Here is a 27,654-nt window from a genome sequence, read left to right on the forward strand (position 1 = left end):
CTTATCCCTCTAATTTTGTACTTTGCTTAAGAGCCTTTGGTGAAGGACCTTATCAAAGGCTTTCTGAAAAATCTAAATACAGTAGAACCTCAAAGATACGAACACCAGAGTTACAGACTGACCAGTCAACTGGACACTATGTGAAACTGGAAGTAACCAATCAGGCAGGAGCAGAGACCAAAAAAATTTTAAAAAGCAAGTACCATACTATGCCTGTATTGCATCTTAAAGATAGGCACATTTGGACCTCTATTATGCAGTCTTCAAAAAGTTTCCATGCAACTTGCAATTATTTCTATTTTGGCACTGTACTTTTTAATTTCTGTTTCACTAACTTCCTCATTTTTGTGTAATTCCCCTTTCTGAAATTAAATGCTACCATGGTGGACTGCTGTGGTGTCATCACCCCCACAGGGATGTAAAATTTAATTATATTACGGTCACTATTACCAAGTGGTTCAGCTAGATTCATCTCTCGGCCCAGATCCTGAGCTCAAATTTGGAATAAATCAAGCATTGCCTCTCTTCTTGCGGGTTCCAGGACTAGCTGCTCCAAGAATTAGGGTATGGCTACACTTACAGTTGTACAGCGCTGGGAGTTACAGCTGTGTAGGGAAAGCGCTGCAGTGTGGCCACACTGACAGCTACCAGCGCTGCAGTGTGGCCACATTTGCAGCATTTGCAGCGCTGTTGGGAGTGGTGCATTGTGGGCAGCTATCCCACAGAGCACCTCGTCCCATTTTGGCGCTGTGGGTTGTGGAAGGGGATGGAAGGGTGTGGGTCATTCCGCTTCCTGTCCCAATGCCCCGTCGTGCATCGCTACACATCCCAGCAGTTTGGCGCCATTGTGAGTCTGCAGCGTGATTTCTGTTAGAAATGGAGCCCAAGCTGCTGAGGACTTTGCTGATGAATGTTGCCAGCACATCACGTTTGGCAGTTGAGCTATTCCTTCAGCTCCAAAGTGACAGTGAGGAGTCCGATGATGATATTGATTCGCCTGACGCGCGTGACAATAAATTGCTTGTGGCAGTAACGGACATGCTCAGCACCGTGGAACGCCACCTTTGGGCTCGGGAAACAAGCACTGAGTGGTGGGATCACATCATCCTGCAAGTCTGGGATGACAAGCAGTGGCTGCAGAACTTTCGGATGAGAAAAGCCACTTTCATGGGACTGTGTGCTGAGCTCGCCCCGACCCTGCGGCATAAGGACACGAGATTGAGATCTGCCCTGTCAGTAGAGAAGCGGGTGGCTATTGCAATCTGGAAGATGGCAACTCCAGACAGCTACCGATCAGTCGTGAACCAGTTTGGAGTGGGAAAGTCAACCGTTGGAATAGCGTTGATGCAAGTTTGCAGGGCCATTAATTGCATCCTGCTAAGAAGAATCGTGACTCTGGGGAACATGCAGGACATTCTGGATGGCTTTGCACAAATGGGTTTCTCTAACTGTGGAGGGGCGATAGATGGGACGCATATTCCTATTCTGGCACCACCCCACCTGGCATCCGAGTACATTAATCGGAAGGGGTATTTCTCTGTGGTTCTCCAAGCGCTTGTGGATCACCGTGGGCGTTTCATTGACATTTACACAGGATGGCCTGGAAAGGTGCATGATGCACGCATCTTTCGGAACAGTGGCCTGTTCATGAAGCTGCAGGCCGGGACTTTTTTCCCAGACCACAAGATCACAGTAGGGGATGTCGAAATGCCCATTGTGATCCTTGGAGACCCCACTTACCCGTTAATGCCATGGCTCATGAAACTGTATACAGGGAAGCTTGACAGGAGCAAGGACCGGTTCAACTACAGGCTGAGCCGATGCAGAATGACTGTGGAGTGTGCTTTTGGCCATTTAAAAGGGCGCTGGAGATGTCTTTATGGGAAGCTAGACTTGGGGGAAAGCAACATCCCTGTGGTTCTATCCACATGCTGTACCCTCCATATTTGTGAAGGGAAGGGTGAAACGTTCAGTGAGGAATGGACCTCCAAGGTTCAACACCTGGAGGCTGAATTTGCACAGCCAGAGAGCAGGGTTACTAAAGAGGCCCAGCACAGGGCTACAAGGATTAGGGATGCCTTAAGGGAGCAATTTGAGGCTGAAAGCCAACAGTAATGTTTGGTGCCTTGCACGGGAGTGAAGTGCAGTGGCTACAATGATTTGCAGTGCCTGTTTTTCCCTTGGAGTACAGTATGTTTCACTTTCCACAATAATAAAAACTGTTTTAAAAGCCAAGAAATCATTTATTCAAAATACAGTACATAAAAGGGCAGGGGGGTAGGGTGCTGAACTGTACAGTCAGAGATTTGAATATGTCCTGCCTGGAGTGCTGTGCAATGCCTGCTGCACTTCAGGATTAATATGCTGCATGGTGATGGGGGTGGAGTGCATAGGGTAAGGGTCGTAGTTCTCAGGGCTGGTAGGTGAACATACAGGTGTTGGGGGTAGCTGGTGGTGGTAAGAACCAGGATGCTGGAGAAGGGGGTTTTGAGCAAACAGTGGGGCACAAGGGAGAGCGCTTTGGGATGGGGGGGGGGTTGCTTTAGCACGGTAGTGATCTGCCTGCATGGCTATGAGTGACTGCATACAGTCCGTCTGGCGCGCCAGGAGGCTTATCAGCTGCTTTGTGCTTCTCTTGGTAGCCAATTCCTTTCTCCTGCTTTGTGTTTCCCTCCACTGATGCATTTTCTCTCTCCAGTCCTGCAGCCTCTTATTCTCTCTCTGGCAAACTGATTCATAAGATTTCACCAAATCTTCTTTGCTTTTTCTTGGTTTCCTCCTCAAGTTCTGTAGTGTTCCAGCAGGCTGTGATAGGGCCGGAGGAGTCAAGGATACTGAAAAAAAAAACAGAAATAGAAACATTTATTACAGAGGCTGCATGGTTTATAATCACAACGAAGGAGTTTGTAGACTATTTGTAGCATCATTTACACATAGCAAACATAGTACAGAGAGGCTACAGCAGCGAAGACATGGTGAGTAATGGGGAATGAGTGATTAATGATGCCATGTTGCTGCCGCGACTCACCTGGGAAGGGGAGCTGCTTGAGTCAGGGCTCACTGGGGTTTCTGTGCATTGGGGAAAGCAGAGAGCAGCTAGGGGGAAAGTGCACTGAACACTAACCCTACATTTTCCACAGGATTTTATCGTGCCAGATATCTCGCTGCTGCGGGTTACCTAGGAAGAGCGGGAGGGTCTTCTACAGCAATGTGGATTCTGCCCTGGTCCCTATGCAGCTTGCCTCTGTGCAGCAATGGTCTCCCCACCCCTTGCGGCACAGTGGCACGGACGTGTTAGCCTGACTGGGACAAGGACCACAGTGGCTCTCCCTATAAACTTGCACAAGCGCATTGCCTACGCTCTGGCTGAAACTTTTGAAGAGATTACAGAGGCCAACTACCGCGACATGATAGACCAAATCAATGGGCTATTCCACATCCAGGCATGCATGCATGCAGCCATAACCCTCCCTCCTCTCCCAAAACATTTCCATCCTAAAAATAAAATCTGCTTACTGGGAACCCGCTCCTCTGCTTCTTCTTCACCAAGAAGTTCCAGCTGCTGCGACTGGCTAGCTTCCTCCTGGCTTGACAAGAGCTCCTGGCTGCATGCCTCCTGGGACTCCAGAGTGTCTCCCACCACCTCAGTAGCCTCACTCTCTGTTTCCTCTACATCCTCCCCCTTCTCTCCCTGCTCTGAACTGTCCATCGTGGTCCTCGGATTGGCAGTAGGGTCACCCCCAAGTATCGCATCCAGCTCCTTGTAAAAACGGCAGGTCGTGGGGGCAGCACCTGAGCGGCGGTTTCCCTCACGGGCTTTGCAATAGGCACTCCGCAGCTCCTTTACTTTAACCTTGCACTGCACCGCGTCCCGTTCATGGCCCCTTTCCAGCATGGACTTTGATATCTGGCCATAGGTATCATAATTTCTGCACAGCTTCCTCACCCCAAACACTGATGAGGTCCTGCAGCTCGCAAGTGTTCCATGCTGGGGCTCGTTTGGGGCGTGGAGGCGTGGTCAGTGATTGATTGATTGCACTCCACACCTGGCTGAGCAAACAGGAAGGGGATTTTTAAAATTCCCAGGGCATTTAAAGGGTGGGTCACCTGAGCCCAGGGCAGCGGAGTGCGAAACGATGAGCAGAGTGGCTGAAAAGGTATGCTGGGATACCTCTAATACCCTGGAGGCCAATAAAAGCACTTTTGCTGGCCACACTTGATAAGCAGCGCTGCATCACCAGCGCTGGAATCGTTACACCCCAAGCAGACCAGGTGTACAGCCAGCGCTGCAGCCAGGGAGTTGCAGCGCTGGGTGTGCTTTGCAAGTGTGGACACAGAGTGAGTTGCAGCGCTGTAACCCCATCACCAGCTGCAACTCTCAAGTGTAGCCAAGCCCTTAGTCATTTAAGAGGTCAAGAAACTGTATCTCATCCTGAGATGATATGTACCCAGTCAATATGGGGATTGCTGAAATCCCCCTCATTATTATTGAGTTTATTTTTACAGCCTCTCTAATCTTTCTGAGCATTTTGCAGTCTATCACCGTCCTGGCCAGGTAGTTGGTACGATATCCCTACTGCTATATTCTTATTATTCAAGCATGGAAATACTATCCATCGGGATTCTATGGTAGAGTTTGGTTCAGCTAAGATTTTCACTTGCCTCTACGCTTTCTTATGCGAACAGCGCCACCCTTCTGCCTGCCTGACTTGTTCTGTCTTCTGATATATTTTGTACCCGGGTATCCCTGTGTCCCACTGATTATCCTCATTCCACCAAGTTTCTGCAATGCCAGTTACATCATTTAATACCAGGCACTCAAGTTCACACAGCTTATTATTTAGACTTGTAACATTTGTATATAAGCACTTCAAAAAACTGCCTAGGACTAGACTGTCTCTAGGGCTAACGGTGCTCACATACCTTCCTCGGGCTACTGGTCCATGACTGCTGCAGCCACCAGCGCCCGCTGTGCAGGGGCGAACCAGCAGGCAGCTGCTGAGGGCGGAGGAAGCGCCCCACATGAAGGGGGCAGGGACTACCCGGCTCTAAGGACGCTGCCAGCCGAGCTAGTACCTGACCAGCCCCGCCCTCCACGGCTCTCCTCGCACGGCGCAGCCCCTCTGCCGCACAGCGCCGGCTCCCGCCTCCCCCGCGGCGAGTGGGGGACTCCTCGGCCCTTTCCTCTGGGCGGCCACTGGCCAACCAAGAGCGACCCCCGGTGCTGCGGCCCGAAGAGAGACTCGCTACCGCAGGGGTGATGGCCACGAGCCGGCGGCAGCGATGGAGCCGGAGCCCCCTGACCAGAGGCGCCCGCCTCCCTGCGGCGAACATCCCCTAACACAGCCCGAGCCGCGCCTCAGCTAGGCGGTCTCCCTGGAAACGTCGCGCCTTTGACAGCCCCGCCCGCTCCGTTCCCGCTCGCAGCGCGCACGGCGATAAAATGGCCGCCGAGCGCCTATACGAGCTCCGCAGTGGGACCTTCGAGGACACGCGCCTCTAGGACTCTTCCTGAGGGGAATGAGAAGGGGCGTGGTTTATGCGGCGCCGGTCGCTAAGGGGTGTGGTCCCGGCCCCTGATCCGAAGCTGAAGCCTGGGATCGTTACTAGGGGGCGTGGCGGACGGGGGCTCCGGAAAGTTCCAGAGGGGCGGGGCGGGAGCAGCCTCCGCTGCGGCTGTGTCAGTGTCGCGCTGTCCCTTCCGCCAGATCGGGTGCAGCGCAGAAGGGGCGCCGCGGCACAGCATCCCTGACATGGCGTCTGCGCGGGAGGAGGTGAGGGGTGCCAGGGGGTGGGTCTTGGAGGGGGCTCGTAGTGCCCGGGGGCTGCGGGGCAAAGTGCACAGAGGGGCTGGCAGAGGGCACAGAGCCCAATGGGGGGGTTGCAGCGAATGTGGGGCCACACAGAGCCTAGTGGAGGGCCGGTAGGGGCAGGTCTTGCTCCTGCCTTCGGGCCAGCTGGTTGGGCTCCGTTACCCCTTCCTGGAAGCATGGTCCCCCTGTGTCCCCCTGGCCTGCCCCCGCTCCAGGTGCGCGGGTAGCTCCCGGAGCCCGGCCGGGGCGCACACGCGAGTTCTGGGAGGGCCACACCCCATAGTTCTCTCCTGCGAGCGCAAGAAATACGGCAAATGAGTGGCCCCCTCCCGGCCCTCTGAGCTGCTGGGCGCTCAGCCCTGCTGGCCCTCCAGCCCGCCTGGCTGAGCTGCTTCCTGTGTCGTTAGGCGTTACCATGTGCTCTCTGAGCTGCCGTTTTAAATGGAAGGGTTTGGGTCTGACCCTGTCCCTACGGGAGTCAGTGTTCCTCCCACCTTCCCCTTACTTCCACTGCAGCTGCTGGTCCTTCCCTGCTGCAGCTACTCAGGCTGCTTGCTCCATCACAGGGGAAGGGGAAGAAAGTACCTCTGGCTGCCATTGCTCCCAGTGCCTGCCTTTCTTCCCTGCCTGGCCGTGGGAGCCCCACAGAGATCAGCTAGGAGCTCTGCTTCCAAGGGGAGTGCTTTGGAAAGGCTGGCTCTCCTCTCCCACAGAGGAAATGGAGGAGAAGCTCCCTGAATCTGCTCCAGCCAGCGTACACATTAGCTTGTTCCAGCTGTGTGTGGTCCAGATGGTACATATCCAGTTGGGGATAGCTGGGGTACATCCTTCGTGGCACCTGCACTGGGGTGTGAAGAAAGAAGCATAGGACTGGCTATGCTGACTCTACACCAGGGGCTGGCAAACTTTTTGCCCTGAGGGACACATCCGGGTATGGAAATTGTATAGCAGGTTCCAGCTGGGGGTGCAGGCTCTGGGGTGGGCTGGGAGGTCCAAGAGAGGGCTTTGGGCTGGGACAGGAGGGGGTCAGGGATGCAGGCTCAGGACAGCGCTTACCTCAAGCAGCTCCCAGAAGCAGCATGTTCCCTCTCCAGCTCCTATGTGGTGGGGCAGCCAGGTGGCTCTGCGCTGCCCTGTCCAGAGGTACCACCCCTGAAGTTCCTATTGGCCATGGTTCCCAACCAGTGGGAGCTGCGTGAGTGGCACTTGGGATGGGGGCAGCATGTGAGCCAGAAGAGGGACATGCCCAGCTCCATGCAGCTCCCGGAAGCAGTGGCAAGCCCCCGACCCCATTCACTGGTGGGAACTTGAGGGCTGGATTAAAACATCTGGTGGGCTGGATGTGGCCCCTGGGCCATAGTTTGCCCACCCCTGCTCTACATGCATTAAGGTAAGTCCAATACCTTACAACCTTTCAAAGCTAGAAAATGGAACTTTGTACCATTAGAAGGGGGGAAATTTCAGCTTTTTCCAGGGGAGGACACAGTGGAATGTAATGGTTGTAACTGTTTTGAAGACAAAAGGCATTGTATTAGTGCTTCACTAAGTTGTATTAATCCATTGCCCTTTAACCTGCCACCTGTCCAGCTTCCCACAGATACTTAGCAGCTCAGCACCCCATAGGAAGGGTCCTCACCCCATCCTTCTCTCCTCTGAGTGCCGCAAAAAGAATGGAGAAACAAAAGGTGTAATTGCTTATCTGTAATTCAGTTTCTGTGAAAGTATTGTCTTGCACACGTCTCACTTCTGGCCTCTGCTCCCTGGCATCAAACAAGTGGAATTCCCTACTCTGAGGATGTTTTTTCTAGGCCCATAGGGGTAGTTGTAGCAGGTAGGAATGTATAGTCTTGTGCTGGTATGGAGCTTAACCATTGCACTTAAACCTTTCTATTCAGTTCCTGACTTGGGGGTCTGTCTACACAGGGAAACTTACTGGCATAACTATACTGGTCCAGTTATACTTACCCTGTTGATGATCCAAAACTGAATAATGGGATGGGATGGGGGTGACTTTAGGAGGCAAGAGTCCTACTGGGCTCCCCGACTTTGGAAAGAGGATGTGCCAGACAGAACAAAGCAGGATTCCTCCCTAGAAGCAGAGTCCAAGCAATAGTTCTTTGTAAATGTATGGAGTGAAGAGCAAGCAGGAAAGGCTGTTTTGCATAAGTCTAAAACAGAAACATCCTTAAAGAAAAGCAGGGCTACTGGATGATGCTTCTCAGACAGAATGAAACTGGAGATTAAGTTTTAGGCCAGCCAGGCCATGGCAACCTGAAATGCAGTCAGCCATTTAAACATGGTCCTCCTAATGACGAGGTTGTGTAAGGAACTGATATCAAAACAATGTCCATGGCTTAGCTATAGTCAGTATCTTTTTGCTGCACAGCATTTGTTACACTGTTTGCATTTTGCATGCGTGCCTGTCCTGCCCACAAGTAGAAGAACTAACTTCACTAAAATATTTCCAAACTGGGTCTCTTTTACAACCTGCTGCCGTTGTAGGTTTTCCCTTCCAGTGAGAGAATGGTATGGTAGATCTCAAATCAATGAAGGCTACACTCAGAAAGACCTCAAGACTTCTGGAATATGCTGCTCAATCAGTTTCACTTTTGTTTCTACTGTCTGTCCCTCCCTGCTCACATTTATCTCCAGACTTCTCCTTGTCCAGATCTGTTCAGCCCCCAATCTTCTATTCATTGAACGTTTTGAAACTTTGCACTTTTAGAGATAAGGGATTGATTCTGTGAACACAAATTTGCAGAGGGACAATAGGCTTCAGGTCTGTTATTTCTCACCTCTAAAAACATGTTTGCTGTTAACAAGCATGTTATCTCTGGAGACACAAATCCACAGTTTGAGAACTGCAAAACTAAGCATCTCTGATGGTGTCTTCTAGACCAGCGGTCCCTAACGCGGTGCACCCGCGGGGGCATCTAAATGCGCCTACGTCCTGGCCGGTGGTCGAGCATCTGCTGAAATGCCGAAATTCGGCGGCGACGCCTCTTGATGACGTCGCTTGTTGGCGGCAAATGACGTCAGAGAGGCGTTGCCACCGAAATTCGGTGGCATTTCAGCGGATGCTTGACTGCCACCACAGTCCTTCGTCTGGCGCCCACCAGACAAAAAGGTTGGGGACCACTGTTCTAGACTGAGCACTGAGTCCCATTGAGTAAATAGAAAGTTTTACCTAAATCTGTACAGAAGCCCCTGGAATCCCATAAGATTGGGTCCCTAATCCATGAACTATTGGAACTCATTTACAAAACATTTTCTTAAACATGACATGAATATATTGTCTCATACTATGGAATTAATAATCCCTCTTTAGATGGATTTTTATTTAAATCTGTTTTTTATAAAATGCTTTGAGGAAAAAACAATGATTTTAAAAACAAAAACTACTCATTTTTATCCACCCTGCTTTTGGAACTGTTGGGCCTGTAGTGGCCAAAAGGCCACGGGACCACCAAAATATAAAGGGCTGAACATAATCTGACTAGAAGGCGAAGAGAAGTAACTGCAGCAGTCATAGCAAGGATGTGCTGAAGAGCCAGAGCCACACAAGTGAGACATGGGATCCTTTTTTAAGGCTGTCAAGCAATTAAAAATTAATCATGCGATTAATCACACTGTTAAACAATAGAATACCATTTAAATATTTTGATGTTTTCTACATTTTCAAATATATTGGTTTCAGTTACAATACAAATATTTGTGCCGTAAAAAACAAGAATGTATTTTTCAGTTCACCTAATACAAGTACTGTAATGCAATCTATCATGAAAGTTGAACTTACAAATGTAGAATTATGTACAAAAAATAACTGCATTAAAAACAAAGTCCACTCAGCCAATCGCTCAGACAAACACATTTGTTTACATTTGCAGGAGATAATGCTGCCCGCTTCTTGTTTAAAATATCACCTGAAAGTGAGAACAGACATTCGCATGGCACTGTTGTAGCCAGCGTTGCAAGATATTTACATGCCAGATGCGCTAAAGTTTCATATGTCCTTCCATCTTCAGCCACCATTCCAGAGGACGTGCATCCATGCTGATGATGGGTTCTGCTCGATAATGATCCAAACCGGTGCAGACCGACGTATATTCACTTTCATCACCTGAGTCAGATGCCACCAGCAGAAGGTTTCTTTTTTGATGGTTCGGGTGCTGTAATTTCTGTATCGGAGCGTTGCTCTTTTAAGACACCTGAAAGCATTCTTCACATGCTGTCCTGATCAGATTTTGGAAGGCACCTCAGATTCTTAAACCTTAGGTTGAGTGCTGTAGCTATCTTTAGAAAGCTCATATTAGTACCTTCTTTGCATTTTGTCAAATCTGCAGTGAAAATGTTCTTAAAATGAACAACATGTGCTGGGTCATCATCTGAGACTGCTATAACATGGAAATACGTGACATAATGCAGGTAAAACAGAGCAGAAGACATACTATTCTCCCTCAAGGAGTTCAATCAAAATTTAATTAACACTTTTTTTTTTCATACTAGTATCATCAGCATGGAATCATGTCCTCTGGAATGGTGGCCAAAGCATGAAAGGGCATACGAATGTTTAGCATATCTGACACGTAAATAGCTTGCAATGCTGGCTACAAAAGTGCCATGTGAACGCCTGTTCTCACTTTCAGGTGACATTGTAAATAAGAAGCTGGCAGCATTATCACTGTAAATGTAAACAAATTTGTTTCTCTTAGTGATTGGCTGAACAAGAAGTAGGACTGAGTGGACTAGTAGGTGCTAAAATTTTACATTGTTTTGTTTTTGAATGCAGTTATAGAACAACAACAAATCTACATTTGTAAGTTGCACTTTAATGATAAAGAGAGTGCACTACGGTACTTGTATGAGGTGAATTGACAAGTACTATTTCTTTTGTTTCGTTTTTACAATGCAAATATTTATAATAAAAAAGTGAGCACAGTACACTTTGTATTCTGTGTTGCAATGGAAATCAATATTAGAAAATGTAGAAAACATCCAAAATATTTAATAAATTTCAATTGGTATTCTTTTAACAATGTGATAAAACTGCGATTAATCAGTTTTAAATTTGAGTTAATTACGAGTTATCCACAGTTAATTGACAGCCCTAGTTTGTTTTTTGTTTTTTTTAATTAATTGGTTGAGGTGTCAGGATTCAAACCTAAAATCTAAGACAATAGATTTGCTATTTGATGAATGTTAATATTGGAATGGAATTTAATTAGGATAACTCCTTCTTTATTGAGTCTGGGGAATGCTAGCTTACTAACTTCAATGCCATGTTCTTGTCAAGGTTATTTTTATCTTGAATGCCACTCTTCAGATCAGGATACTTAAGCTGTGTCTAGGCTGCTCATGTTCCAGCGGCTTGGATGTGCTGCCACAGCTACCCCATTGTAAGGTACATAGCATAGCCATTCTTTGTTGCCAGGTGTCATAAACAGATAGTTAAGGGTTAATGTCTCTTTCACCTGTAAAGGGTTAACAAACAGTGACCTGCAACACCTGACCAGAGGACCATTCAGGAGACAAGATACTTTCAACACTGGGTGGAGGGAAGCTTGTGTGTGTGTTCTTTGTCTGTGTTCTCTCTGTGATCTGAGAGTGACCCGACGTACTACAGGCTCTAATTTTCTATTCAAGTAGTAAGTGCAAGTAGAAAGGCGGTTTAGTCTTTTTAATTGGTTTTCTTTATTTATCTGGCTGGTTGAGTTCTAATGTGTATTTGGCTGAAAGTATTTTAAATTGTATTTCTGCTGGAGGAGACTTTTCTCCAGTTTCTATAAGCTGAAAGACCCTGTAATATTCCATCTTGAATTTATAGTGATTTTCTTTATTCTTTTATTAAACGTTTTTCTCTTTAAGACTGGATTAATTTTTTCCCTTGTTAAGGCATAGGAATTGAGTCTGTACTTAACAGGGAGGGGAGAAGGGTGGAATCCCTTTGTTTTAGATTCATGGAGCTTGAATCTCTCTCTCTCTCCAGGAACCCAGGGAGGGAACACCTGGAGGGGAAGAGAAGGGGGGGAAATGGTTTATTCCCCTTGGTTGTAAGGCTCAAGGAATTTGGGTCTTGGGGTCCCCAGGGAAGGTTTTTGGGGGGACCAGAGTGCCCCAAAACACTATATATTTTTGGGTGGTGGCAGTGTATCAGATCTAAGCTGGTAATTAAGCTTAGAGGAATTCATGCTGGTACCTCATTTTTTGGACTCTAAGGTTCAGGTTGGGGATAGAATACCATGACACCAGGAGAGAGCTCTTCTGACAACGAAATACAACCGCCTCTCCCGCTGACGTAGCACTGTCCACACTGGCGCTTTTTGTCATTAAAACTTTTGTTGTTTGGGGGAGTGTGTGTTTTTTCCACACCTAGAGTGACAAACGTTTTAATGATGCTATGCAGCGTAGACATAGCCTTAGTTATTCTTAACTATTCAATAAGTTTATTCCTAAAGAACCACATAGGTTTGTAATCTACTGTGTTATTGAGTTTGGATATAGAATATTCTAGGCATGTACTGAATACAACATACTGTCTTGCAAGCAGTTGATATGGAACAGCATTGAGGCCAAGCACTTATACTACTGAACAACAGGAATCACTGAGATTTCTTGTTACACTTCCGACCAGGCATCATCAGTTCTTTAGTCTCTCTAGTACATTTATTGCACTTTAAGTAATTTTTCCAAAAGGGATATCCTTGTCTTAAGGCGCTCTTATGAATAGGGTTCCTGTTCTTTGCAATGTTTGGTTTGAATTGGACAAGTTGAAAACATCAAAAGGAATTGCAAAAAGTTATTGTTTGAGGTTCTCTTACGCCATGTGCTTAGACTTACAAAGGAGAAAAGACGGTTACTCACCTTTGTAACTGTTGTTCTTCGAGATGTGTTGCTCACATCCATTCCAGTTAGGTGTGCGCGCCGCGCGTGCACGTTCGTCGGAAACTTTTTTACCCTAGCAACTCCAGTGGGCCGGCAGGTCGCCCCCTGGAGTGGCGCCGCCATGGCGCTCAATATATATCCCTGCCGGCCCACCCGCTCCTCAGTTCCTTCTTGCCGGCTACTCCGACAGTGGGGAAGGAGGGCGGGTATGGAATGGATGTGAGCAACACATCTCGAAGAACAACAGTTACAAAGGTGAGTAACCGTCTTTTCTTCTTCGAGTGATTGCTCACATCCATTCCAGTTAGGTGAATCCCAAGCCATACCTAGGCGGTGGGGTTGGAGTGAGAAGTCGCGGCATGGAGCACTGCAGATCCAAAGGCCGCATCCTCTCTCGACTGCTGGACCAGGGCGTAGTGGGAAGCAAAGGTGTGGACCGATGACCAGGTCGCTGCCCGACAGATTTCCTGGATGGGCACATGGGCGAGGAAAGCCGGCGACGACGCCTGCGCCCTGGTAGAATGCGCAGTCACACGGCCCGTAGGGACGTGGGCCAAGTCATAGCAGGTCCTGATACAGGACGTTACCCAAGAGGATAACCTCTGGGAGGAGATAGGAAGCCCTTTCATGCGGTCCGCTACCGCCACGAAAAGCTGGGGGGATCTGCGGAAGGGCTTGGTCCTCTCCACGTAGAACGCGAGAGCCCTACGGACATCAAGCGAGTGGAGCTGCTGCTCCCTGCCTGAGGAGTGAGGTTTCGGGAAAAAAACCGGAAGGAATATCTCTTGGCTGATGTGGAAGGACGAGACTACCTTGGGAAGAAAGGCAGGGTGCGGTCTCAGCTGCACCTTATCTTTGTGGAAGACTGTATATGGGGGGTCTACCACAAGAGCCCGGAGTTCCGACACCCGCCTAGCTGAGGTGATAGCTACTAGAAAGGCAGTCTTCCAAGAGAGGTAAAGCAGGGAGCAAGTAGCTAACGGTTCAAAGGGGGGTCCCATGAGCCGGGACAACACCAGGTTAAGATCCCAGATTGGAGCAGGGAGACGGACGTTAGGGTATAAACGTTCCAACCCCTTAAGGAATCTAGACACCGTCGGGTGAGAAAAAACAGAGCGACCATCCGCACCCGGGTGAAAGGTGGAGATAGCTGCCAGGTGGACTCGCAACGACGATATGGCCAGACCTTGCTGTTTGAGGGACCAAACGTAGTCTAAGATGTCGGCCACCGAAACTTCCATAGGGCGGAGATTTCTCTCCACGCACCAACAGGAGAAACGCTTCCACTTGGCCGAATATGTCGCTCTCGTGGAAGGCTTCCTGCTGCCCAAAAGCACCTCCCTCACCGGTGTGGAGCAGCGCAGCTCAGAACCGGTCAGCCACGCAGGAGCCACGCCGCTAGGTGCAGCGACTGCAGGTCCGGGTGACAGAGGGTCCCGTGCTCCTGGGTAATCAGGTCCGGGTGAAGGGGCAGGGGAACTGGGTCGGCTATGGTCAGGTCCAGCAGCATGGGGTACCAGTGTTGCCTGGGCCATGCCGGGGCTACCATGATCACGTGAGCCCTGTCCCTGCGCACCTTCAGAAGGACCCTGTGGACCAGAGGGAACGGGGGAAACGCGTAGTACAAGTGGGTCGACCACTGAATAAGGAAGGCATCCGCTATCGACCCCGGCTCCCTGCCCTGAAAGGAGCAGAACGCTTGGCACTTCTTGTTCCCCCTGGACGCGAAGAGGTCCACCCGGGGATAACCCCACCTCCGGAAGATGGAGAGGGCGACGTCCGGGCGAAGGGACCACTCGTGCGACAGGAAGGACCTGCTCAAGCGATCCGCCAGCGTGTTCCGTACTCCGGGGAGGAAGGAAGCCGTGAGGTGAATGGAGTGGGCTACACAAAAGTCCCAGAGTCGCATCGCCTCGTGACACAGGGGGGAGGATCTGGTGCCGCCTTGCTTGTTGATATAGTACATGGTCGTCGTGTTGTCGGTGAACACCGCGACACAACGACCCTGAAGCTGATGGCAGAACGTTTGACAAGCAAGGCGGACCGCTCTCAACTCCCGCATGTTGATGTGCAACCCCACCTCCTTCTGGGACCACAGGCCCTGCATTGTCAGGGTCCCCAGGTGGGCCCCCCAGCCTAGATCTGAGGCATCCGTTGTCAGGGACACAGAGGGCTGAGGTGGGTGGAAAGGGAGCCCCGCACATAGCACGGACTGGTCTAGCCACCAGCCGAGAGAATCTAACACCCTTTGGGGGATTGTGATCAGCATGTCTAGCGGCTGTCTTGCCGGCCGGTAATGATCGATGAGCCACAACTGGAGGGGCCTCATGCGGAGCCGAGCGTAACCGGTCACAAAGGTGCAAGCCGCCATGTGGCCTAACAGGGCTAGACATGTCCGCACTGATGTCAAGGGGGCTGCCCGCAGTCGTTGAACGATCGCCGACAATGCCTGGAACCTCTGCAATGGCAGTAAGGCCCTGGCCACAGTGGCGTCCAGGACGGCCCCGATGAATTCCACCCTCTGCGTGGGAATCAGGGTGGACTTGTCCGTGTTTATCAAGAGGCCCAAAGTAGCAAACATGCCGGTGATCACGCGGACATGGCTGCAGACTTGTTGTTCCGACGTGCCCCGAATCAACCAATCGTCTAGATAAGGGAACACGTGGATACGACTGCGTCGAAGATGCGCCACAACAACTGCCATGCATTTTGTAAACACCCTCGGGGCCGTGGAAAGGCCAAATGGGAGGACTGCAAATTGGTAATGAAGGGGGCCCACCACGAAGCGAAGGAAACGTCTGTGGTGTGGCCAAATGGCAATGTGAAAATACGCGTCCTGCATGTCGAGGGCGGCGTACCAGTCTCCCGGATCCAGGGATGGGATAATGGTCCCCAGGGATACCATGCAGAACTTCAACTTCACCAGGTATTTGTTGAGCTCTCGCAGGTCGAGGATAGGCCTGAGGCCTCCCTTGGCCTTGGGGATCAGAAAATAACGGGAATAAAACCCCTTGCCTTTCTCGTTTTCCGGAACCGCCTCTATAGCTCCTTTGCTGAGGAGCGTCTGTACCTCCTGTCGAAGGAATTGCTCGTGAGAGGGGTCCCTGAAGAGGGACGAGGAAGGGGGGCGGGAAGGAGGAAATGATACAAACTGCAGGCGGTATCCCGTCTGCACCGTGCGTAAGACCCAGCGGTCCGATGTTATTCGGGTCCACGCCGGGAGGAAAAACGAAAGGCGGTTGGAAAACGGGGGGGAAGGATCCATGGGGGAAACTGTTACTGCGCCCTCGGGCGCACCTTCAAAATGAAGGCTTGGGTCCAGGCGGGGGCTTAGAGGAGCCTTGGTTCTGCCCCCCTTGGTTCCCCGAATACCTGCGCCTTCCATTCCTGCCGCGGCGCCTGTTAAGGTCCTGCCGCTGGCGGAACTGGGAATACGGCCTGCGCTGCTGTTGTTGCTGTGGCCGGAAGGGTCTGCGTTGCGTTCCCGGTGTGTGCATCCCGAGGGACCGCATAATGACCCGATTGTCCTTCAGACTCTTGAGTCTGGGGTCTGTCTTTTCAGAAAACAGGCCCTGGCCTTCGAAAGGGAGGTCCTGGATGGTATGCTGGAGCTCCGGCGGAAGGCCAGAAACCTGCAGCCAGGAGATGCGGCGCATCGTTACTCCCGACACGAGGGTACGGGCAGCCGAGTCTGCAGCGTCCAAAGAAGCTTGCAAGGACGTGCGTGCAACCTTCTTGCCCTCATCTAAGATGGCTGCAAATTCCTGGCGAGCGTCTTGCGGCAGCAGCTCCTTAAATTTGTCTGCTGCCACCCAGGAGTTGAAGGCGTATCTGCTTAGCAGGGCTTGCTGGTTCGAAACCCTGAGCTGCAGCGCCCCAGCCGAGTATACTTTACGGCCGAGGAGGTCCATTCGCCTGGCCTCTCTGGATTTGGGGGCTGGAGCTTCCTGCCCATGACGCTCTTTGTCATTCACTGATTGTACCACCAGGGAACACGGTGTCGGGTGTATATGGAGGTACTCATAGCCTTTAGAAGGGGCCATGTACTTCCTCTCGACGCCCCTCGCCGTAGGGGGGATGGAGGCCGGAGACTGCCAGATGGTATTGGCGTTGGCCTGGATGGTCCTTATGAAGGGCAGGGCGACCCTGGTGGGAGCATCCGATGAGAGGATGGTAACGATCGGATCCTCTATTTCCGAGACCTCCTCGGTTTGTAGACTCAGATTCTGAGCTACTCGCCTGAGGAGGTCTTGGTGCGCCCTGAGATCCAGCGGGGGGGGGCTACTGGAGGAGGTACCAGCCACCGCTTCATCAGGGGAGGAAGATGAGGAGACCCCCGGCAAGAGAGTGTCTAATGGAGGGTCTCCCTCGGCCCTCGCCTCTGCCTCAGGAGCCAGAGTGGAGTCTTGCTGCTTGGACCCTTCCTCCCCATCCGGGGAGGGAGGGGGGCGAGACAATGAGGCTTCCGGCGCCCTGTGCTCCGCCGTCGCAGGCCTAGCAGGGAGCTGTTGGGGCCCCTGGGCTTGATGGTATGCCCAGGGTGTCCAAAACCCCCATTGCTGCGGGCCTTGGTCGTGTTGTGGCGGATCGTTAAATAGCGCCGCCTGCCGGTCGGTGCCCAGCGCATACCCGCTGTCCGTTTGGGAGGAGACCGACGGCTGTCTAGAAGGCCACGGCGGGGCTGACCCTGGTTGGTAAGGGTCTGCGCGGGTCGGCATGGACGAACGTCTCGGTGCCGGGGACCGGTACCGGGAGTCATATCTGTGCCGGGACCGGGACCGGGACCGGGTTCTGTCTCGGTGCCGGGATCTGGACCGGTACCGGCCGCCGCTTCGGTGCCGGGATCGGGACCGGGACCTGCCACCAGCTCGGTGCCGGGAGGTCGACCGGGACCGGGACCTGCCACCAGCACGGTGCCGGGAGGTCGACCGGTGCGGCGAGTGACGGCGGGACTGGCTCCTGGAGTCACGGTGCCGCTATCGGCGGCTGGAGTCCGACCGGGACCGCCTTGAGGTCGACCGGTGCCGCGAGTGCGATCGGTACCACCGAGGAGAGCGGTGCCGGGACTGCGAGCGGCGACGAGATCTCGATCTGCCGTGACGTCGGGACCTGGACCGTGAGCGCGAGTCCCTAGACGGTGCCGACATTATTGGCTTGCCTCTAGACGCGACCCGCACCGGAGGTACCGGGGGTGGCAGCTGAGTAGGCTCAGTTAAGGCAATGAGGTCCCGAGCCGAGGCGAAGGTCTCCGGCATGGATGGGACCAATATCTTGACCCCAGATCTCAAGGGGGAGCTTGGCGGCACCGGACTCGACGGACCCGCCGGGCCCGGAGTCGACGGTGCCTGCGGCGCCGCGGCCGATGTTGAGGCCGGGCGCTCCAGTCGGGTCTGCCTGGCTGGAGTAGCAGACTTCGACGGTCTTGGTTCTGTCCCCGGTGCCGGGGAAGGTCGGTGCCGGGGAGTCTTTTCGGTGCCGGTGCGATCCGGTGCCGGCGCCGAGATCACGGCCTGCGAAGCCGCCGGGTCAAGTGCCGCCTCCATAAGGAGAGTCCGGAGTCTTTGATCCCTCTCCTTTTTTGTTCTTGGCTTAAAAGCCTTGCAGATGCGGCACTTGTCCGATCTGTGCGATTCCCCCAGGCACTTCAGGCACGCGTCGTGGGGGTCGCTGGTGGGCATAGGCTTCTTGCAGGCCGCACACTGCTTGAAGCCCGGCGAACCAGGCATGAGCCCGGTGCCGGGTGCCGGGAAGGGCTAAGACCCCGGCGAACAACTATTTACAATCTATTTACAGTTAATTACTACTATCTATACTTAACAATCTAACTAACAACTATAACAATACGAGAGATAACGAGAGATAACAAGGAGAGCTAGGGACGTGGAGGACAGCTATGCCGCGCTCCACAGTTCCAACGACCGACACGGCGGTAAGAAGGAACTGAGGAGCGGGTGGGCCGGCAGGGATATATATTGAGCGCCATGGCGGCGCCACTCCAGGGGGCGACCTGCCGGCCCACTGGAGTTGCTAGGGTAAAAAAGTTTCCGACGAACGTGCACGCGCGGCGCGCACACCTAACTGGAATGGATGTGAGCAATCACTCGAAGAAGAAACATACATCTAGCATTGTTTAGTTAAATCCAAAATATGGTTATTTGAGGTCTCACTAGAAAGTGTAGACTCGCCATGAGAGCTTTCAGTTACTTACATTAAAAAACAAAGCAAAACTACTATCCCTGGAGTGAGTCTCACCACTTCTCAGTTTTGTTAACTTGGATAGGGGAGTCTCTTCATGGGGTTAGTCCAAGCGTCAGTAGCACTTCTGAATTTTGCAGCTTTTGTGAATTCAGCAAAACGGTGGGGTCCCCATGGTGACCTCAGTCTATATATGCTGTTTTAGGTTCATCGGGTGCCAGGCAGGGCTTATGCACATGTAATTCTTATTTCTGTTGTCCATTTGCCAGATAGGTTCTTGGATTTCAGTTTCTCTGCTGTTGCCATTGATATCCAGTAGATGGCATCAGTGTGTAACATTTCTTTGATACTTTTCTTCATGGAGGCTTTTTTCATTCATTTCAAGGTCTATATTTCAGTAACTTTCTGTATTATCCAGACTTATTTGGAATTTCCCCTTTAAACAATGTATTTTAATATTTCAAGGCTATATACAGGTGGTATTTTTTTCCTTCTTGTGCCATATAATTCATACCCCTTCTGTAGTGTCACTATCACTCAGAGAAACAAATTCCATATAATTTCTGTCACTTACTGCTGGAGTGCATGGTGTTGCGTGTCTCTCTGCATCTGGCACCCTCTGCTGACAGCTACTGTAGTGGTCAGTCTCCTTTTTCTGACTTGGCCCTCCAGCTGGGTCACAATTTAGACCACTCCTTCCAGGGAAACAAAGTCCAACAGAAAACAGTCTAATGCCCTCACAAAAGAATCATCTACCCCACTTCTGGGCCCCATGGTTTTCACGCTCTTCTCTGGGCTTTCCACTGTTTCTCTCTTTCTTGAGGGGTCTCTCCCTTGGAATCTCCGTAAAAAAATCCCACATTACAAATTAAAACCAATTTCTGCCCTCTGAGTTTGACCTCATCTCTATTGCTCTGTTCTTCAACTTAGCACCTTCCTGGTCTTTCCCCTGGTAGTCCAAATCCTGTCCTTTTATCAGGGCTTACCACTGGAGTCTGCTGCACTCCCAGAGCCTGCTTAGTTAGACCCACTCCTGGCCTCTTGCCAGACTTCCCCACATAGGAAAGGATCCCTTCATAATCCCTCTACTCCCAAAGTTCTTCACTTTTATACAAACAACCCCTTTCTGCTCTCAACTTCCTGCCTTTATGATTGCTCCTCCCCAGCTGGGTTTCATTCTCAGTTAAGCCTAGCCCACTCTCCAGGTGCAGGCTGGTATATAAATTGGCTTCTCAGGCCCATGTTAACTCTTTCAAAGCCTGTGAGGGGTACATATCCTATCACAGTTTCTCTAAACTTAGTGGATACAGTCCATACAGTCTTTGATTATATTTAATACCTTTCATTTCACTAGAAAAAGAAACATTGTGAAGGAACAAGTTAACCTCATAGAGAGAGAGAGAGAGAGAGAGAGAGAGAGAGAGAGTGAGTGCCTTTGAGTCATCAAGCAGACAAATATACAACTTTTAATTTGAGGTGAAGGCTAGCTGGTTTGGCTTTCTTGGCATAGCAGGCAGTTTGTCACAATTGATCTTTGGTTTCTACTGTGGTTGACTTACAAGTTATTTCTAGTCAGCTTTCCTCCTATATAGTTTCTATGCTCATCTATGGTTCTTGACTAACAGATAGGAGGAGGAGATGAGAGTTATTCTTGTCTCTCTCCTTAGCTCTAGGAAAAGAGGTAGGAGTCACTGCTTTGAGTAGCTGGAAGATTCCTTTCCAGGGGAATGTGTATTTCAGCTTAATTGGTGGTCCTCGGGCAAATGTCCCATGTGTTGGATGGGCATATTGATTTCTATTGTCTTTAGTTCTAAGTGGAAGCTAAAATTCTGGAATATGCTTTGGGGTGATTAGTTGCAATCTTAGTTGTCATGGAGAAAAGCTACTTGTCTGCATTTTAAGATCCCATCCTTCAGAACCTACCAGTAATAGAATATTTGCTGTGTGTCCAGCTGGAAAAATCTGTCAGTTTTCCCCCTTCTATTGGCACAAAGTTCCAGTTTCTACCTTGGAAATGTATGGTATTGGACTACTATGTTGCTGGTCCAAGACTGAATACTGTCTGTCTTGTATCTTAAAGCAGTGTAACTTTTGCAGGGGAATTTCACATCTGAGAAGTAGTTAGAACTGAGGAAACACTTCTCCAGTAGGTTGATTTTTAAGGCTGCTGTTTGAAAGTGCTCAGGTGGTTAAATAAAAGTGTCCCAAGAAACCTTTAGTGGGCAGAGTTCAGGTGAGATGGCCAGAAATGCAGGATAAATAGTTACCTTATGTTTCTGAAATTTACCATGGGGATATCACTATCATCTCTCTGTGTGTATTCATTTTTTTCTTTAATAAATTAAGTAGTTAAATAAGGTAAGAATCTTAAATGAAACAAACTGTGCCACAAGAATATCTGGATAGAAATTCCATGGATAGTAGGACTATACTACTGACCACCTGACCAGGATAGTGAAAATGACTGTGAAATGCTACACAAGCAAAAAGCTTAATAACAATGGGTATTTTCAGCTATCCTCATTTGACTAGGTAAATATCATTTCAGGGAGTGATGCAGAGATAACATTTCTAGGCACCATAAATGACTGTCTAGAGGAGTAGCTACTCCTGGAACCCACAGAGAGAGAGACTATTCTAGATTTAGTCCTAAGTGAAGCACAGGATCTGGTCCAAGAGGTAATTATAGTTAAAGCAGTTGGTAATAGTGACCATAATGTAATTACATTTAACATCCTTGTAGGTGAGATAATACCAAAAATACCACCATAGGAACGTTTAAGTTCTAAAAGGAAAACTACACAAAAATGAGAACTCTTGTTAGTTGGAAATTAAAAGGTGTTGTCACAAGAGATAAATGCCTGCAAGCAGTAAGGGGACTATTCTTAAAAACACCATAAAAGATGCTCATCCTAAATGTATATCCCAAATCAGAGAAAACAATAAAAGGACCAAAAGAATTGCCACCAAAAAGGCATCCTTTAAAATTTGGAAGTCAAAACCTACTGAGAATAATAGGAAGTAGCACAAACTCTGGGAGGTTAAATATAATAAAGGAGGCCAAGAAAGAGTTTGAAAAGCAACTTGTTAAAGATACAAAAACTAACAGTAAGAATTTTTTTACGCACATCAGAGGAAGGAAGCCTGCCAAATAGACAGTGGGGGCATGAAATGACAAAGGTGCTAAGTAATTATTTGCATGGGTCTTCACTGCAAAGGATGTGGGGGAGATACCCACATCAAAGCTATTCTTTTTGGGTGACAAATGTGGAGTAGTGTCCCTCATTGATGTGCCAATGGAAAAGGTTTTAGAACAATTTGATAAATTTAATAGTAACAAGTCACCAGGACGAGGTGGTATTCTCCTGAGAGTTCTGAAGAAGCTCAAATATGAAATTGCAGAACTACTAACAGTCATCTGTAACCTACCATTCACACAAGCCTTTGTACCACATGCCTGGAAGGGAGCTAATGTAACTCCAATTTTTAAAAAAAGCTCCAGAGGTGATCCTGGCAATTAAAGGCCAGTCAGCCTATCTTCAGTACTGGGCAAATTGATAGACACTGTAGTAAAGAACAGAATTATCAGTCACATAGATGAATGCAATTTGTTGGGCAAGAGTCAACATGGCTTTTGCAAAAGGAAGTCATGACTTCATCAGTCTATTAGAATTCTTTGAGGGTGTCAAGAAAGCATATGTGGACAAGGGTGATTTTTCAGAAAGCCTTTGACAAGGTCCCTTACCAAAGACTTTTGTAAAGTAGTCATGGGATATTCATTGATCAGTAACTGGTTAAAAGACCGGAAACAATGCATAGAAATAAACGGTCACTTTTCATAATTGAGAGATTAACAGCATGGCCCCCTAAAGATCTGTTCTGGAACCTGTGCTGTTTAACACATTCGTTAATGTTATGTAAAATGGAGTGAACGGTGAAATGGCAAAGTTTGCAAATGATACAAAATGATTGAAGATAGTAAAGTCCAAAGCTGATTGCAAAGAATTACAGGGGAATCTCACAAAACTGAGTGATTAGGCAAGAAAATGGCAGATGAACTGTACATATAAAATTATGGGGTCTAAATTGGTTGTTACTACTCAAGAAAGAGATCTTCGAGTCATAGTGGATATTTCTCTGAAAACTTCCGCTCAATGCCCAGCAGCAGTTAAAAAATGCTAACAGGATGTCAGGAACTATTAACTGATAGAAAATATCATTATGCCACTATATAAACCACTATATAAACCCATGGTGCACTCATATCTTGAATACAGTGTCCAGTTCAGAACTGAAAAAGGTTCAGAGAAGGACAACAAAAATGATCAAGGATATGGAACATCTTCCATTAAAGGATCTAAGAGGATTAGGGCTCTTCAGCTTCAAAAAGAGACAATTAAGCGGGCATATGAGAGAGATCTATAAAATCATGACTGGTGTGGAAAAGTGAATAGAGGAGTATTATTTACTCTTTCACCCAATACAAAAACCAGAGGTCACCCAATGAAATTAATAGGCAGCCTGTTTAATACAAACAAGAGGAAATACCTCTTCATGTAATAAACAATTAACCTGTGGAACTGGTTGCCATGGGATTTTGTGATGACCAAAAGTATAACCAGTCAAAAAATAATTAGATAAATTCATGGAGGATAGGTCCATCTATGGCTATTAGCCAGGATGGTCAGGGATGTAATCCCATGCTTGGGGAGACCCTAAACGAGAAGACATGGGTGGAGCCCTCCAAATTGCCCTATCCTGTACGCTGTGATATTGGCCACTGTCAGAGACAGGATATTAGGCTTGATGAACCATTGTCCTGATCCAGTGTGGGAGCTCATATGTTCTTCTTATTTATTATTTGTATCGTAGCACCCAGGAGTCCAAGTCCTGGACCAGGATCCTGTTATGCTAGTACAAACACAGAAGAAAAAGTCTCTGCCTCAATGAGTAAAAACATCTGGAGTTTTTAGAGAGAAAATGCAAGCTAAACACTGGGAGAAATTTGCAGACTGTTGAATAGAAAAGTGGCAATATTCTTGTTGCTGTGCAATATTTAATATTAGACTGGACAAAGCACTATAGGTAGTAGTGCTACATTGGCCCCAGGGTGTTGGGGTTGGGATGGACAAGACTCGTTCAGTCATATAATCCATCTCCAGTTTCTGTGACTGAGATGAGTGAATGGGCTCAGCAGTAAACCTCAGATAAAGAGACACGTGTTTAATGTACATATATGATCTTCTATTCTTAAACCCAGCTAGAGAAAGATTTGGAAGAGGTGAAAGAGCTCCTGAAAAAAGCCACAAGAAAAAGAACTCATGATGTTTTGATGGCAGAAAAGTACAAGCTAGAGATGGAAATCAAGAACCTGCCACCACCCAAGCTAAAAGAAGACGCTATGGAGGAAGAGAAACCACCAGCTGGGGGATACACAGTGAAAATCAACAGTTATGGTAGGATTGCTCTTCCACCCCCACTTCCTGCAGAGCTGTGTGTGACCAGAGTCCCAGGCAGCCACACTGAGTTTACTTAATTAGGGCAAACTGCAGAATGGGGCAGACAATCTGCAAAGCTTGTGGTCATTCCAATACTTAGATCCACCAAGCTAGCCACAAAATAGCTTCTATCATACCTTTCTGGTCACCCAGAAGACAAAACACAGTTCCCTTAAAGCAACCCAGCCTTGGTCTTTCACCCAGACTGCCAAGTCAAATATGAAAGTTCTACTAATCTCAAAGGTTATACATTACCTCTCAGGTTAATGAATATTTCAGATCTTACCCAAATACATGCTTACAGCCAATTCTTATTAACTAAACTAAAATTTATTAAAAAATTAAAGAGAAAGTATTGTTTAAAAGATCATTATACGTACAGACATGAATACAGTTCTGAGATCAGTGCCATAGTAGAGATGGTGAGCTTTAGTGTTGCAAAGAGTTATTGGATAAGGCTTGAAACAGTGATGGCATAAACTGCTAACTGGTTAAGTCTCTGGTTGCTTCCAAATCATTGGAAGGTCCTCAGTCCCTTGGTTAGAATGCTCCCATACGTATAAGTCCAGAGATCAGAGCAGGAAAGAGGCAAAATTGGGATGTTTCCAGGGCCTTTGATAGTTTTTGCCATGTGGAGGAAAACCCATTGTTTCAAACAAAGCCTTCCGCACAGTTTGTGGAAACATACAGGTAACAAGATGGAATTTAGGGTCATGATTTAGTCACATGCACTTGCATGCTTTGCTGAGTTATAGCAGAGGCCATTACCCATACTTTAGTTAGAATGTTCACATGGAAGTCCATCAGGTTTGGATAGAGTTGCCAGGCATCCGGTTTTCAACCAGAACGCCTGGTCAAAATGGGACCCTGGCAACTCCGGTCAGCACAGCTGACCAGGCCACTAAAAGTCCAGTTGGCTGCAGCAGCCAGGGCCTTGTGGCTCCCTGAAACTGCCCGCATGTCCCTCCAACTCCTTGGCACAGGCACTGCCCTGAGCACTGGCTCCGCAGCTCCTATTGGAGCTCACAGAGCCCCCTGGCTATCCCCACTCCCCAACCCCCTGCCCCAGCCCTGAGCCGCTTCCAGCACCCAAACTCCCTCCCAGAGCCTGCACCCCAACCCTCTGCCCTAGCCCAGAGCCCCCACTCGCACTCTGAACCCCTCATTTCTGGCCCACGCCCCCAGCCCAGAGCCTGTATCCCCTCCCACAACCCAACCCCTAGCCTGGTGAAAATGAGCAAGGGTGCGGGGGAGAGAGGAGGGGGAGTGGAGTGAGCAAGGGTAGGGCAGAGGGGCAGGACAAGAATGTTTTCTGCAATAAGAAAGTTGGCAACCCTAGGTGTGGATAGGCGTCTTCCATGGGCCAGTGTGATCAGCCATTCAACTTGAATAGTCCCTTCACAATGTGCTGGCTACATACCTTGTGGGTAGTACCCAGAAGCAAACACATTTGAAATACAGGTATACAGCCAGTATTCACAACTTTAGATATAAAAATGATGCATGCATACAAATAAGATAATCATATTAAGCAAATCATAATTTTTCCATAGACCCCTTACATGACATACTTTGTACGAGATTTGTTGCAATTATATAACAGTGGTAGCAACTATGATTAAAATATGACCATGTGAATCATATAATGTCACACTAAGATTAATGATGTAAATGGAACAGAGCATTAGTGCCAACTGGTGGTTAACTGGTTAACTGAGTTTGTCACTGGTAGTGTGTGTGTGTGTGTGTGTTTAAATTACAAGGATGATAATTGCCCAATATGGGCATTGTGTTTTAAAGATCAGAAGGGTTAAGGGATTCCAAGAGCAAAAATAAGCCTCCATCCCTGCTTTATCTGAGGAGGAGCCCCTTTCCTGGCACCAGCAGGAGATCCGGCAGGCTAGGTAGCCTAGCAGCTGCCACTGGGGGGTATTGAGAGCCTCTTCAGGTTTAGCTGCAGTGTATGGGGAGGGTGGCAGGTTTAAGCAGTCCCAAATCTTCCAGCGTTAATGGGGAGGGGATTACCAGTCCCTGTCCTGCACACCCCTGACCCCTCCCAATACTTGGCAGATATGAGGGAAAGAGCAGGTACTCTTCACTTTCAATCCAGGCAAAAGGTGCAGGGAGTGTCCAACATGCATTAGATACTGCCCACAGTCCACTACCCTGCCCCAATTGAATGGAGTACTGGGTGAAAGTGGGCATCAAAGTAGGAGGCCAGAAGAGATGCAGCCAAACCTGCCACTCAGCTCTGATCCTGCCTGCCCCTTTCTGCTGTCAGGCAGAGGTGCCTTGCTTCTCCCTGCTCTAGTAGAGTTGCTCTTTGATGCACTATGGGGACCAGGGGAGCAGAGCCCCAAAGGGCATGCCTGGCCTCCCCTCTTCCATTCCACCCTTCTCTGAGCAGCTAATGGCTTCCCTCTGCAGGGCCGGCTTTATGACCCACGGGGCCCGATTGGAAAACTTGGCAGCGGTCCGGGGCTTTGGCGGGGCGGGGGTCCACTCCGGGTCTTCCGTGGCACCGAAGGACCCCCTGCTGCCGTAATGCTGCCGAAGACCCCTGAAGCGGGGCCTCCTTACGTGTGGGGCCCAATTCGGGGGAATCGGCGTAAAGCCGGCCCTGGCCCTCTGAAGGCAGTTTCAGTATTGTATGGCCTATAGTGGAAGGCATGTTCTCTTTTGGGGTTGCTATGGTTGTTTCAGAGGAGCACCACTCATGAGCAGGCAGAGGAAGGCTGGAAGAAACGTATCTAATTTTCTCCCTTGCAGGTTGGGATCAGTCAGATAAGTTTGTGAAGATTTACATCACTTTAAATGGAGTACAGCAGCTTCCAGCTGAGAATGTGCAGGTCCACTTTACAGAGAGGTGAGTCCAGAGTGTTGCTATGCTGTACCAGGAAGAGCATATTGGAAGAGCTGTACCTGAGATTCAGAGGTCTGTTGTATTGAGTCCCCTTCTGGGTTAAAATTTTAAATTGTCCATGAATACTTTGGCACATGCATATGTAGCTGTAGTCAGAGGATCTCAAAGCATTTTAGTAATGCTAATTAAGCCGTAAAACACTGTCGTAAGGGATGTGTTATTAGCCCCATTTTATGAGTGACAAAACTGAAACACTGAGACGTTAAGTGATTTGCCCAAGGTCCCACAGTAAATCTGTGGCAGAGCCGTAAAAAGAAATATGAGCAGGACTTCTGACTTGTAGTTCCTTGTAACCTTTAGACAATAGTCCTTTCAAGGAATCTTCCAATATTGCAACAAGTAG

The 27,654-nt window shown here is 49.0% G+C and overlaps 2 protein-coding genes across 3 annotated transcripts in view; both read left to right on the top strand.

Moving 5' to 3' along the window:
- LOC127055383 (uncharacterized) overlaps positions 1–2,733 on the top strand; it is a 306,171-nt gene extending 303,438 nt beyond the window's left edge. The window contains exons 2-3 of the mRNA XM_050962281.1: positions 860–1,873; positions 2,699–2,733. Of these exons, the coding sequence (XP_050818238.1) occupies positions 877–1,873; positions 2,699–2,733 (1,032 nt within the window). The 5' untranslated portion in view covers positions 860–876. The remainder of the gene's footprint in view (positions 1–859; positions 1,874–2,698) is intronic.
- A 2,921-nt stretch (positions 2,734–5,654) lies between these two features.
- The window catches only part of CACYBP (calcyclin binding protein), a 28,238-nt gene continuing 6,238 nt past the window's right edge, over positions 5,655–27,654 (top strand). The window contains exons 1-3 of one of the 2 annotated variants that reach the window (XM_050963417.1): positions 5,655–5,774; positions 24,151–24,346; positions 27,158–27,254. In XM_050963417.1, the coding sequence (XP_050819374.1) occupies positions 5,754–5,774; positions 24,151–24,346; positions 27,158–27,254 (314 nt within the window). In that variant the 5' untranslated portion in view covers positions 5,655–5,753. Of the gene's footprint in view, positions 5,775–6,361; positions 6,745–24,150; positions 24,347–27,157; positions 27,255–27,654 lie in introns of those variants that run through there. The other variant, XM_050963418.1, reaches the window with a different exon arrangement.

The sequence above is a fragment of the Gopherus flavomarginatus genome, chromosome 7, assembly GCF_025201925.1.
Source record: "Gopherus flavomarginatus isolate rGopFla2 chromosome 7, rGopFla2.mat.asm, whole genome shotgun sequence".
Classification (NCBI taxonomy): domain Eukaryota; kingdom Metazoa; phylum Chordata; order Testudines; family Testudinidae; genus Gopherus; species Gopherus flavomarginatus.